This window comes from Cheilinus undulatus, linkage group 5 (genome assembly GCF_018320785.1).
Source record: "Cheilinus undulatus linkage group 5, ASM1832078v1, whole genome shotgun sequence".
In the NCBI taxonomy this organism is placed as follows: Eukaryota; Metazoa; Chordata; class Actinopteri; order Labriformes; family Labridae; genus Cheilinus; species Cheilinus undulatus.
In genome coordinates, this window is record NC_054869.1 from 17097003 (window position 1) to 17109530 (window position 12528).

The window sequence follows — 12528 nt, forward strand, 5'->3', positions numbered from 1 at the left end:
TGCCAGGACGTTTATGTTTTTATCTCGTGGTCGCACAGAAACTACGTCACACATTCAATTCACTAGTCGTAGGGAATTTACGTCATAATAGCGTCGCGGCAGCACGCAGGCTCGCCATTTTCGCAGCTCTTTGTGCGCCACTGCCAGCTACGAGTTTGCGTGTTTTTATCGAGGAAACTCTCGATTCGTGTTTTGATTCTTTTCCAAAAGATGCAAGGAAACAGAGGCCCCCAGCAGAACCACGGCCCCAGCCGTCCCGGGGAGCAGAAAAAACCCGGAGGATCAAACACTAACGGCCAGCAGCCCGAGCCGACCGAGCAGACCAACCCCAATGAGGCCTTAACCCTGGATCTGCAGAGCTTCAGGAAACCGGGAGAGAAAACCTTCACCCAGCGTAGCAGGCTGTTTGTGGGAAACCTACCGACCGGAGTTACAGAGGAGGATCTGGAGAAGCTGTTCGCTAAGTATGGCAAGGCCAGTGAAATCTTTATCAACAAAGAGAGAGGCTTCGGGTTCATCCGGCTGGAGACCAGAATCATCGCTGAAATCGCCAGAGCAGAGCTGGATGATGCTCCATTCAGAGGCAGGCCCATACGAGTGAGGTTTGCGACACACGGTGCAGCTTTAACAGTGAAAAACCTGCCTGAGTTTGCGTCCAATGAGCTGCTGGAGGAGGCCTTCGCTGTGTTTGGTCAGATAGAAAGAGCTGTGGTGATAGTGGATGACCGAGGCAGGCCCACAGGGAAGGGAATAGTGGAGTTCACCTCAAAGCCAGCTGCAAGAAAAGCCCTGGATAAGTGCAGTGATGGTGCTTATCTTCTCACAGCCTTCCCTCGACCTATTACAGTGGAGCCCATGGAGCAGTATGATGAAGAGGAGGGTCTGTCAGAAAAGCTCATCAACAAAAACCAGCAGTTCCACAAAGAGCGTGAACAGCCACCTCGATTTGCTCAGCCAGGCTCCTTCGAGTACGAGTACGCCATGCGTTGGAAGGCCCTGATGGAGATGGAGAAGCAGCAGTACGAAATGGTGGACCGCAACATGAAGGAGGCGCAGGAGAAGCTGGAGGCCGAGATGGAGGCAGCCAGGCACGAGCACCAGGTGATGCTGATGAGGCAGGACCTGCTGAGGAGGCAGGAAGAGCTGCGGAGGATGGAGGAGCTCCACAGTCAGGAGGTACAGAAGAGGAAACAGGCCGAGCTCCGGCAGGAAGAGGAACGTCGAAGGAGGGAGGAGGAGATGATGAAGAGGCAGCAGGAAGGCTTCAGGGGCAACTTCTCTGAAAACAGGGAGCAAGAAATGAGGATGCATATGGGCAACCATGGCATGTCCATGAACAGAAACTCTTTGGGTGGAAATTCTGGCTCTGCTGGTACTTCTGGCTTGGCTGCAGAGAACACCCCCTTGATGTCTGCCCAAGGAAACAACAACATGCCTGGAGGACAGGGGGGCTTCCCCAGAGGCCTCCCTGGCTCCGGAGACTATGGACCTCCTAACAAGCAGCGCAGATTTTAAGCCATGTGTCTAACCTCCCCTTTTCATATTCACTGTATTTTGAAGTTCATGTAGTGAGCGTTACTTAATGAACTTTAAAAAACTGTTGCATGTGTTCTTTTTTTATTATTTTTATTTGTACTTTCAAGTTCTGTTTTAGAACAAAGATTATAACTTTCCAAACGAGCCATTTGTTTTACTTTATTACTCACCTTAATGTAATTTTCATAGGGATAGGAAATGTTTTTGTCCTGGACATGTTGACTTTTCTGGAATAAATTTGTGATTCCCTAAAATTTCTGTTTGACATTTCATGTCTTTCAAAGTCTTAAAACAGCTTAGAATCATTGCTGTCACAAATTTCTGCTCAGTTTTTAATCACAAAAACAACACAAAACATGTTTTTTCTGTGTGGTGAGAATATAGAATATAGAATATATATTTGGTCAAGCATTCAAATGCTGCTGTAAAATGGATTTCTGACACTGGATTGAGTTTAGATGCAGTGAACAATGTCACACTTAAAATCAAATGCCAAGAACACATGTCAGATCCACGTTAATCCAGGAATGGGCAACTTTGGTTACCAAGAGGGCCAAACTGATTTTATTGTCAATGCAGAAGGACCCAAGTTTCACGAATGTTTGATATTCTCAATTTAATTTCTTTGATAACTAAAATTGATGAGAGGAAAAAAATATTGGTTCCATAATCATTTATTATACCAACATTGATGTTTATAAATTTCAGTGCAAATAGAAATTGTTTGATTATAAGATTAGCACATAAAATCGATCTAAAGCTTTTTCAATGTAGTAACCTTGATAGTAACGTATTTTACTTGTATATTTGTTTTATTTGTACACTTAGTAATGCATCCAAAAAAGTTTTGCAGAAACATTTGCAGCCAAGTATCTACTAAATAGAAAATACATTGAAGAAAACTAAATCAAAGAAATGAAAAACAAAGGTGAAAAGTAAATTAAAGTACATAAAAAAAATTAACAGGAAAAAAAGAAATTAAGAAGTTTTTGTTGTTTTTTTGTTTTGTTTTTGTTTTTTTAAACTTCTTATTTATCTTCAACATATAACAGTACAGTCAGATGTTTAATAACAACACAGGCATATCACTGTGGGCAGTCCAAGAGTCTAAGAGTCCAAACAACATCCATTTACAGTTAATACATATGAAGAGGGGGGATGTACTCCAACCATCCGTAGAGAGCATAACTGTATGAAAGTGTCCTCCTTTGGATGACTATGTTATTTGGGCAAAGACATGTAGTAAGTACCAGACCAAAACCATGGAAAGATAGAAAAAAATAAATAAATACATAATACACATAACATTACCTTTGTTTCATATTACACATCAACTGAAAGAAAATTAGATATTGGGGACCATTTGGTCAAAAATCTTTCTGTTCTTAATTTTAGCTTTGCTGTTATGAATTCCTTATTATAGACATCTTTAACTCTTTGCTTCCATTGTGTCACTGTGGGGCGCTGTGGTTTTAGCCAGGAGACTGTTATCATCTATCTGGCAATAAGAAGTGAGCTCTTAACAATACACTCTTATTCTTATCTTCTATATTTATTGGTGGGATTCCTATTATAAAATAAGATGGTTCTAGAGGTACATCTATGTCTAAAGATTTTTAATCTCTTTTTTTATATTTTGCCAGAAATCTTGTAATTTAGGACAATCTCAGAAGGTGTGGGTGTGGGTGTGGTCTCCTATCAGGCTACAGCCCCTCCAGCATTGACCAGAGGAGTTACTAAATTTAGAAGTGACTAGAGGAGTCTTAAAAATTCTCATCTTAACTTCCCATTCAACTTCATTCCAAGTGGGGCTGCTTGTTATGTTGTGTCTTTCTATACATGAGCTAATCCAATCTTCATCCTCAATTATGGTGTTCATCTCTAGTTCCCATTTCTCCTTAATATCTAAACTGTTATCCTTTGATTCTTCCTGTGAGATTTTGTAAATGTGTGGTATGATCTTCTTTCTAATAATTCCTTTCATGGTTAACATAAAAAAAATCTCTAAACTGGATGGTGAGGTACACAACTTGTCCCACTCTTTATGTTTCTGTAAATAGTGTCTAAGCTGTAGGTACTTAAAAAAGTCATGAGCTGAAAGGTTGTATTTGTTTTGAAGCTGTTCAAAAGACACAAGATCTCCTCCTTCAAATACCTGACTCAACATAATCAAACCCTTTTCTTCCCACTTTTTAAACCCTGTTTCTAATTGAGATGGGAGAAAGTCAATATTATTTGCAATCTTAGCTGCTCTTGATATTGAGATGGGGATTCTTAACTCCTTTCTAACTTTAGACCGTGTTTTAAAAGTGTTTTTTATCCAAACATTACTGATTTTACTAATTCTCCATGTCTCTTGTTTCAGAAATGGGACTGTGTCTAAAGGTATATTTGGGTATTCACTCTGCTCCATCCCCACCCATAGGGCATCTTGATCTTGAGTTAACCATAGATCTGAGCTGGGCAGCCCAATAGTATTTTTCTCAAATTAGGTAGATCCAAGCCTACATTTTCTTTTGAATTAAGCAGCCGTTTCAGCTTGATCATAGGTCTTTTATTTTTCCATATAAATTTTGATAACCATTTATTCATTGCTTTAAATGTGGATATGGGGACCTCTAATGGTAGAGATTGTAACATAAAGAGCAGCCTTGGTAATATATTCATTCTTCTAATCTTCACTCTTCCTATCAGGGATAGGGGTAAAATCTCCCACTTCAAAAGATCATTTTTTATCTCAAAGTTGGTATTTTTTAATCAAAATAAAATAAAATAAAATTATAAATAAAACATACATAAATAAATTTGAAAAATGAGTACAAAAAATATTTAAAAATTCACAAAAAAATGGAAAAAAATATTCCAAATTCTATCAATCAAATAAAATATAAGAGAACTAACCATATACCTCTAATGAAAGATTACAAGAGAAATGTCTATTTTCAAGGCGGGCCATTTACCTTAAAAGTTATAATTTATTGGTATCCGAAATTCAAGCTGCTTCTTCAACTCAGTGAAAGTGATGATTACTTGTTATTTTACGTGCATATTTGTTCATTTATTTTTCACAAGTGCACTTAGTGGTGCATATAAAAAAGTTTATCAGAAACACTGCCAATAAAATCTACTAAAAAAAAAAAAAAAAAAACTAAATCAAGGAATCAAAAAATAAAAATAAATGTTATAATGTAAAAATATAATGAATACAATTTGAAAATTAAAATTAATTAAAAATTAGAACAATTTTTTTCCTAATTAAAAGAAACCAAAAATAAATACTTGAACGATCTTCAAAAAAAAAAATAAAATAAAATAAAATAAAATGAGTACAAGTAAAATTAAAACAGAATAATAATTTAAAAATTCAAACAAATTGAAAACATGTTTCAAATTGTTTTAATAAAATAAAACCGAAATAAAATAACTAACCATATACGTGTAATGAAAGATCATAAGAAAAAAATCCTCTGTTTTCATGGCAAATTTTCTTTTTTTTTAAAAGTTTAGGATTTATCGGTATTTGAAATTGTCTTGAACTGACAGTTGCCCATCCCGGTACAATCTCTAGTCTTAACATAATATGGAGCCAGAATGATAGAAAATAAACAGTTCATTTCACTTAACAGTACATAGAGAAAGTTACTGAGCGTGGCTATTGGAAACAACAATCAGGTTATTGCACAGTTAACATACAGTACATACATAACATAAACCAGCTAATTAGCTAAGATTGTATTAAAAGCAGTTATTTACTTACTGATAAGCCATCTTGTGTCTGTGATTGTAGCAAACATCAGGCCTCATACAATATTTATATCATGTTATGTTTGTCACACATATAATTTGAATTCCAATAATAGTTCATATTTATCAGTGTATGTTAGCATTATGACTTAAAGAGGCCATAAAAAAAGATATTGGAGCCTTTGCTTGCCTTGCAATGGAAACAAAGTGAGTGCTGTTACTTTAAAATGAGTGGGCTGGAAAAATGGCTGAGCCCCCTCCACTGATCACTGAGTTAGATGATTTGTGCTGGTCAATCTGGGCAAGGAAAGATCTTTTATAATGCATGTCAGCAGTAAGGTGAAATGCCTCTGGCAACAAGTGAAAACATGACAGAATGAGGACAGAAATCTCACAAGCATGTGTGTGAAAATCGTTTAAGGAAGGCATTAAAAAGTAAAGAGAAAACTCTTAACAACATGCTTTAAGCATAAAACTAAAAGTTGGAGTGTAGAGTTATATAATTATGATAGAACAGTTTTAAAAACAAGTCACTAAAGCTGAGGATGAGTCCAGGAGAGCTGCTGGTCACTGAGAGAAGAATGAAGCACTGTCCAAACACTGAAGAAAGTCACTCCTACACAGTGATAATGGACATATTATATAGACGGAGTGCCCTAAGGGTCAAAACTTTATGGAAAAAGCACTTACAAATAAAGCAATGGGGAATACTGTCCATAGGAGGAAGTTAGAAAATGATTCAGGCATTTTCCTTGATGTGGTCATCCTAAATAAACAGAGCTACACACAAGAAAAAGAAAGTATTTGTCAGTTATGGAGAAGTAGTTTCCTGTTCTGCCTTTAATTGAAAATGGTAATGGACTCAACTTTTAGGAATATTTCTCTAGTCTTCTGGCCACTCAAAGCACTTTTTGGGTAAACACAAGAAACTACTAAGAGGGTAAGAGATCCCTAACCCCAGTTAAAGCCTCAATAATGATAACAACATCATAATACTGGTACTTTTACAACATCACAATACTTTTACCCACTGATGGCAGAAGCTGCTGCATGGAGTGCTGACTGATCATGTTTAAACACCAGTGTAAATGCCACTAAAAGAAATCTAAGGTTCAATACCATGCAAAAGGATGTTTCAACATGTGGTGCAGTAGCTGAAACCAAACAGCTAACCCCCTGGATGAAACACAGCCACTGAATCTCAGCTATCCTGGGTTTATAGGCCAAAGTTGTTCAGTCTCTGCAGTTTGAAATATCTGTAAATGTTGACTAAAGCACCACTCCGTGTAGTGCCAGCAAGCTGTTATGGACACTGCTCTCTAGTGTTTGAGTTTCAAAAAGCCCTCTCCAAGTGACCCGCCAGGATGAAACCCAAATAAAACATCACACAGAGAGAAAGGCTACTTGGTAAACAAAGTCTGCAATGATGGAAGAGGAGTGAAACTGTCCAGTCTTGAATGAAATCCAGACAGCTGCAGACTGCATGACCAAGACTAGAGCTGTCACAACACCAGAATTTAAGACTTTAATATGATACTAGTAAATATTATTACCACAGGAGCTAAAGGAGGCACACAGTATTGGGTTATTTCTTATTTTCTTACTAAATTCTGCCCTCAAGAGGCTCTCAATCAAAATAACAGTGCACCACTGTAGCTTACTTTTGTTTTGAGATTAGGATTTTGTTCAATAATAAAATCAGGTGTATTTACTAAGCAGTAAACAGGTATTTTTATTTCATGGATGGATTTTACATGATGAAAGAGAAAAGCTGTTAAAAGTGACCTTATTGGTTTAAACTGAGAGCGGTCCTAGAATGCTTGCTTGCGTTAACCAGGAAGGCCACTATTCAGACACTGAACAGCTTTTCCTCCTCATGATGTTAAATTCATTCATGGAATGAAAACTGGGGTTTACGTTTTTGCGAGTCTTCAGTCTAAAACAACAAGAAAGTAACGGCGCCTCCATTGCTCTCTTGTTGTGTTGGATTGAGGGGGCCATGAAATGTCAGTTGGGGGGAGTTCTGCATTATGGGGCACACTTTGATAAAATACTCAGCCGGTGGCAGAGAATAATCACGATCAGTCACAAGTGACCTTTACTAATGTGAATGAGATCAAAGGTGGGATTAGTACAAGATTATTGTACTCAAGTAAAAGTAGTTACTTTGGTTAAAATTTACTCATGTAGAAGTAAAACAGCTGGTCTATAAATCTACTCCTGAGTGATTACAGAGAAGTTGTGCAATAAAATGTGATTTTTCCTCACTGGCAATAACAACATGAGAATATGAATCTCCAACCAGGTTGTTCAGGTAGTCACCCCTTTATAATAAAATTAAATCTAACAGCTGTTTTAGGACGTAATGTGGAATCTTTCTCTCACCATGTAGTATTAACCTTTATGTGTAGTGAAAGCCAAACTACTGGCCAGTGTCATGCCACTGACAGAGAACTAGAACCTCTTTGTTTTGACCTGACGTTTTTGTTTTTTTACTCAGAAATAGGTGCTTTTTAAAAAAAAATATTTTGAGCTTTATTTGATTGAGGACAGTTCAGGCTTTATTATGTAACACATTGTCTGTAGTATCATTTTTGCCACTTAAAAATTAAGGATTTCTCCGGTTCTTAAAACTGTTGGAAATATTTGAGGTAATGTAAGCACTCAACTAAAACCATATTTATAGCATATTAGTAGTAATTTTAATTAGTGTTGACATTTCAATGTGAAAATTCTTCATACCATACCTTTAATAGATAATGAAGTAGCTCATAATAAAGTCTATCAGTGAACATCTCTGATGTCAAAACATGGAGCTGTGAGATGACTTGTCACCTCCCTGATAAAGAGACAATCTGATGTAATAACAGATATATGAGGATCTTCATATCTTCATCATGAAAACATTTTATATCCTCTCAGACGGTTTTCAGCTGATAGCTGTGACCTTTTCAAGGAAACTACCCTTCACCTTTAATCACAGTGAAAAAAAAACGGAGATAACCAGCCTGCTCCTCCGTCCAGCCAGCACAATGAGAGCCCCATAAATGGTGTGAGATAAGAGCTCCATCATAAAGAGGGGAAAGTGTGTGCTATCTGGAAGTTAGATCAGCAAGTTTTAGAGAAAAATGATCAGGATACAAACTTTTTCATGTCATCTCAGCTTACAGGGTGGGTGGTGAGATGTTTTCTGCAGATCACTGTGTAAAATCTTCTGTGATAAGACTTAGGTCACTTTTTGAAGAAAATGGCAATGACTGAAACAATAATTTGCCACCTGTGTTTTTATTTTTTAACAATCTTTTAACACACACGTCCTATACAATACTTTTAATGTGATTAAACATGCCATTTTAAAGAAACTAAACCCCATTTATTCATTTTTGCAGCACTTTATATCATATGTATCTTTAGATGTTAACACTCATATGAAACACATTTATTCCTACTCATTGTCTTTATCTTAATCATCCATTCTGAGATTTGGAAAGGACAGACACTGAGCAGTACCAGTGCATGTAATCCAAAAATCATTATCCTAGTTATTTTGATTGATATTGAGATCATAATTATCTGTTATACTATATGTGAATTTTAAATGGTTAAATGAGTTTGCTGGGTTGCCTTGAGGGGCAGTCACAGCCATGAAACAAATGTTTCACATTTATTTACATTGCTCCAGGTCCGACTTCTCAAAGCCAGATAGGTTTGATATGACAGAAATCATTTTACCTGTTATCTTTTAAGTTTGTCAAACTGACCAGAGAAAATGCCGTTGCTCACTCAGCTCAGCACTTAAAATATAGTGACAGCTGTTCTGGAGGGAGGGGCAGAGAACATATGAGCTGTAAAGGAAGGGAGGATGCACTCTATTTACCACACATGGCAAAACCTTTGGAAAAAATGACTGCCACATGCTATGTGGCACAGTAATAGTTTCATCTTGCTTATGTTGTTTTTCATGACTGCGGGAATCTAAAACCAGAACTGAAATAGATACTTGATTGATTGGTCCCTTTTCGTTCTCATAATTAAAATCTACAACTACCTCATACAGTTATAGTTAAGACATAAACCTTTACAAACAAAACAAGAAGGATTAAATAAAATGACATTAACTATAGAAATTTTGACATTGACCATGAACAGAAAATTGATTATTCAACAGTGCTTGTTTAAAAGTTTGATACTTTTTTAAAACATGTGGTACTTTACTTTTACTTTTTGGTTGGCATTTATTCCAGGCATGCCATGTTTAAAAAAACTTTGCAGAAAGATTGCATTACTGGTCCATTTAAAGATAACAGTAACAAAACAATTAACAGGACATCCTTCTGTGTGGCATTAAAATTTTCTTCTTGTTTGTGAATTAAGATGAATTACAAGAAGTTAAGACCAAGGACAGATTGCACACGTACTAGTCAGGATGGTGTTAATCTGTGGAATGCATTGTAAACAAGCAGCAGCAAGAGCTGGTGCAGTTATGGAGGAAGAGATTAGCCTGGATGCTGCTAAAGCGTCAGTTTTATCAGAACTTGATAACATTTCTTCGTTAAAAGAACAAAGAACAGCAGTGAGTTGTTTTCTTTTCAAAAACGACAAAAGTCGAGTACTTACGTGTCTATAGTTGCCAGGTTTCGCGTTATTCCTCAGTAGCTGCACATGTGCAGCTTGCTAGCGGCTACATCACTTGCTTTGTTGCTCTGATTGGCCTGTAGAGATGTGACAGACAGAACGTTCACCCAATCATACTCCGAGGATTTTTCAAATCCTCTGCCTTTCTCAGATGTTTCCTATTGAAGCTTTCCCAGATGGATGTGTGAAACAAATACATCTGGCGTGTCAGGTTAGCTAAAGCGCCAGTTTTATCAGAACTTGGCGACAATTCTTCAATTAAAAAGAGAACAAAGAACAGTACTGAGTTATTTTCTTTTTAAAAACGACAAAAGTCGAGTACTGACATGTCTACAGTTGCCATGGTTTGCATTATGCAGTTCACTAAGGAGTTTATGCCTCGATAGCCACTATGTCTCGTGTTTTGTTGCTCTGATTGGCCCATAAAGATGTGACAGACAGAACGCTCATCCAATCACACGCCGAGTTTTTTTTCAAAGCCTCTGCCCTTTCCCAAATGCTGTCTATGAGTGGTTTACCAGATGGATGTGTGAAACAAATCCATCTAGCGTGTCAGGTTAGACACAGTGCAATTATAATATCATTTATAAATAACATACACTATTACAGATATCAAACCAGCAACTAATGCTAACCTGAAACCCTCAAATACCCTAAAATCACCCTGCAGATCCTAAATGTACAGTATGTAACAGGCATACTTACATGTAGACAATGGCACATAGAAAATACAACATAGTATTTTTTCAAATAAGAAACTATTAAGAACTGAGTTGAAATCCTCAGACACACAGGATTTTAAGACTGAACATATTTTAGTAGCAGCTGTTGCTCCACACACTGTTGTAATATTAGATAGATTTAATATTTGTTGCGCTGTTAATTCATAGTAGGTTATGGCACAGGAAGCTTTACTAAATCTCTAAATACCAGCACACTATCACATCATGTCTACACACTCTGGATTTTTGAAATTGCAAACATGATTTCCTTCATAAATTAAACTAGATGGCATGTAATCTTTTTATGTTTGTATGAACTGCTGGTTGCCTGACTCATATTTAAGAATGAGTGCCAGAACACCTAGCTCCGGTCCAGGTCAATCAAAGATAAAACAGCTGAGATAATATCATAAAAACCACAATAAAAGGACATAGTTCCAATTATTGGCAGGGAAACAAAGTAGACAGAAAAGGTCAGATTAAGCTGAGTAGACTGTTGATCATGTTAGAGCTGTCTACTACACTCTTAGAAGTAAAGGTGCTGAATAGAACCATATAAGGTTCATCGGCTTGTCCTCATAGAAGAACCCTTTTTGGTTCCTGTTAGAACTATTTATAAAGGAACCCTTCTGGAGGGTTCTACCTAGAACCCAACATAAAAGGTTATACCCAGAACCATCTGTGAAAGGTTCAACCCAGAACCCTCTGAGAGGTCCTACAAAGAACCCTGCAACGGTGTAGTGGTTTCCCTGATAACCCTTACTGAGGGTTCAATCCAGAACCCTTTCACCCTCGAAGGGTTTCATCTAGATCCCACACAGGGAGTTCCACTGAGAACCCTTTTATATTTCAAGGGTTTCATCCAGAACCAACAAAGGGACCACTTTATAAGGGTTTCACCAATAAACCTCTTGTCTGCTAATGGTTATATGAAGAACCACATTGTATTCTACAGATCAGGCAAAATTATTGAATACCACATATTGTGTATTGTGTTCATCCATCATTGTTGACAATGGGAAAACATTCAAACAATTTTTAATGAGGATTTTTTAATTTAAAAATCTTGGAACAATGGTGGATAAGGAGGGCAGACTCTCTGAGGATAAGCCAACAGAACAGGAGAGGTTATGTAAGTCCTGGTGGGAACAGGACAGAAGTGAGCAAAGGACCAGTGGAATCAGCAACATGACAGACACAAGCCAGGCACACCAAGCTGTCCTCAGCAGGTGGATTCATATAATCTCCAGCAATGGTGACATAGAAAGGGAAGACAAAAAAAAAGACAGTTAGTAGCATCAATACAAGGCATACTTACTACACCAGATGAAGCACTAAGCCATCTACAAACAGTAACGTAATCCAATGAGAGCAGTCAGAGTATAGGCACATAGTAATGGTGACAGTGTAACAGACTGAATAAGGCTGTCCTCTAACTCCTACAATAAGAGCCTCCACTGGTGCACAGTCAGATGAAAGTGAGGGAACCCCACAAAGTTTTCACATTAATTTATTTAAATAAGACAACGGGGACACTGATAATTCATGACATCTCACCAGAAAAGGCATTTGAATAGTCACCAAAACCCTCTTGTTGAAGCCAGTGGCATACGTCATTCTTTCTCCAAACTCTGTAACTCATGTCTACAGAAAAAGACAAAAAAGAAACAAATTTTAACATTAAAATAGTCTAAAACATTAAGATAGTAGATTTAACTTACCTTGATTCTCTGAGGTTTTTGATCTTCTGTCACTTCAATCCAGCTTCTAATACAAATTCATACACAGGTGATCACATAATGTGTGAATAGTAATCACCACTAACATGTCACACCTGTTTTGTAGAGAAGGGCGGACTATGTGGTGTAATCCATAGTGAAACCAGCACTCA

At 37.3% G+C, this 12528-nt stretch overlaps 1 protein-coding gene across 1 annotated transcript; it reads left to right on the forward strand.

The window, feature by feature from the left end:
* The first annotated feature begins 78 nt into the window (after positions 1–78).
* LOC121509433 (non-POU domain-containing octamer-binding protein-like) lies at positions 79–1790 on the forward strand. Its single transcript, XM_041786808.1, has one exon. The coding sequence runs from the start codon at positions 211–213 to the stop codon at positions 1513–1515; it is 1305 nt and encodes a 434-aa protein (XP_041642742.1). The 5' UTR covers positions 79–210; the 3' UTR covers positions 1516–1790.
* Positions 1791–12528: the final 10738 nt, after the last annotated feature.

Excerpts from the sequence above, each read along its gene's own strand:
- LOC121509433 (XM_041786808.1), top strand. The coding sequence starts at position 211 with ATGCAAGGAAACAGAGGCCCCCAGCAGAACCACGGCCCCAGCCGTCCC.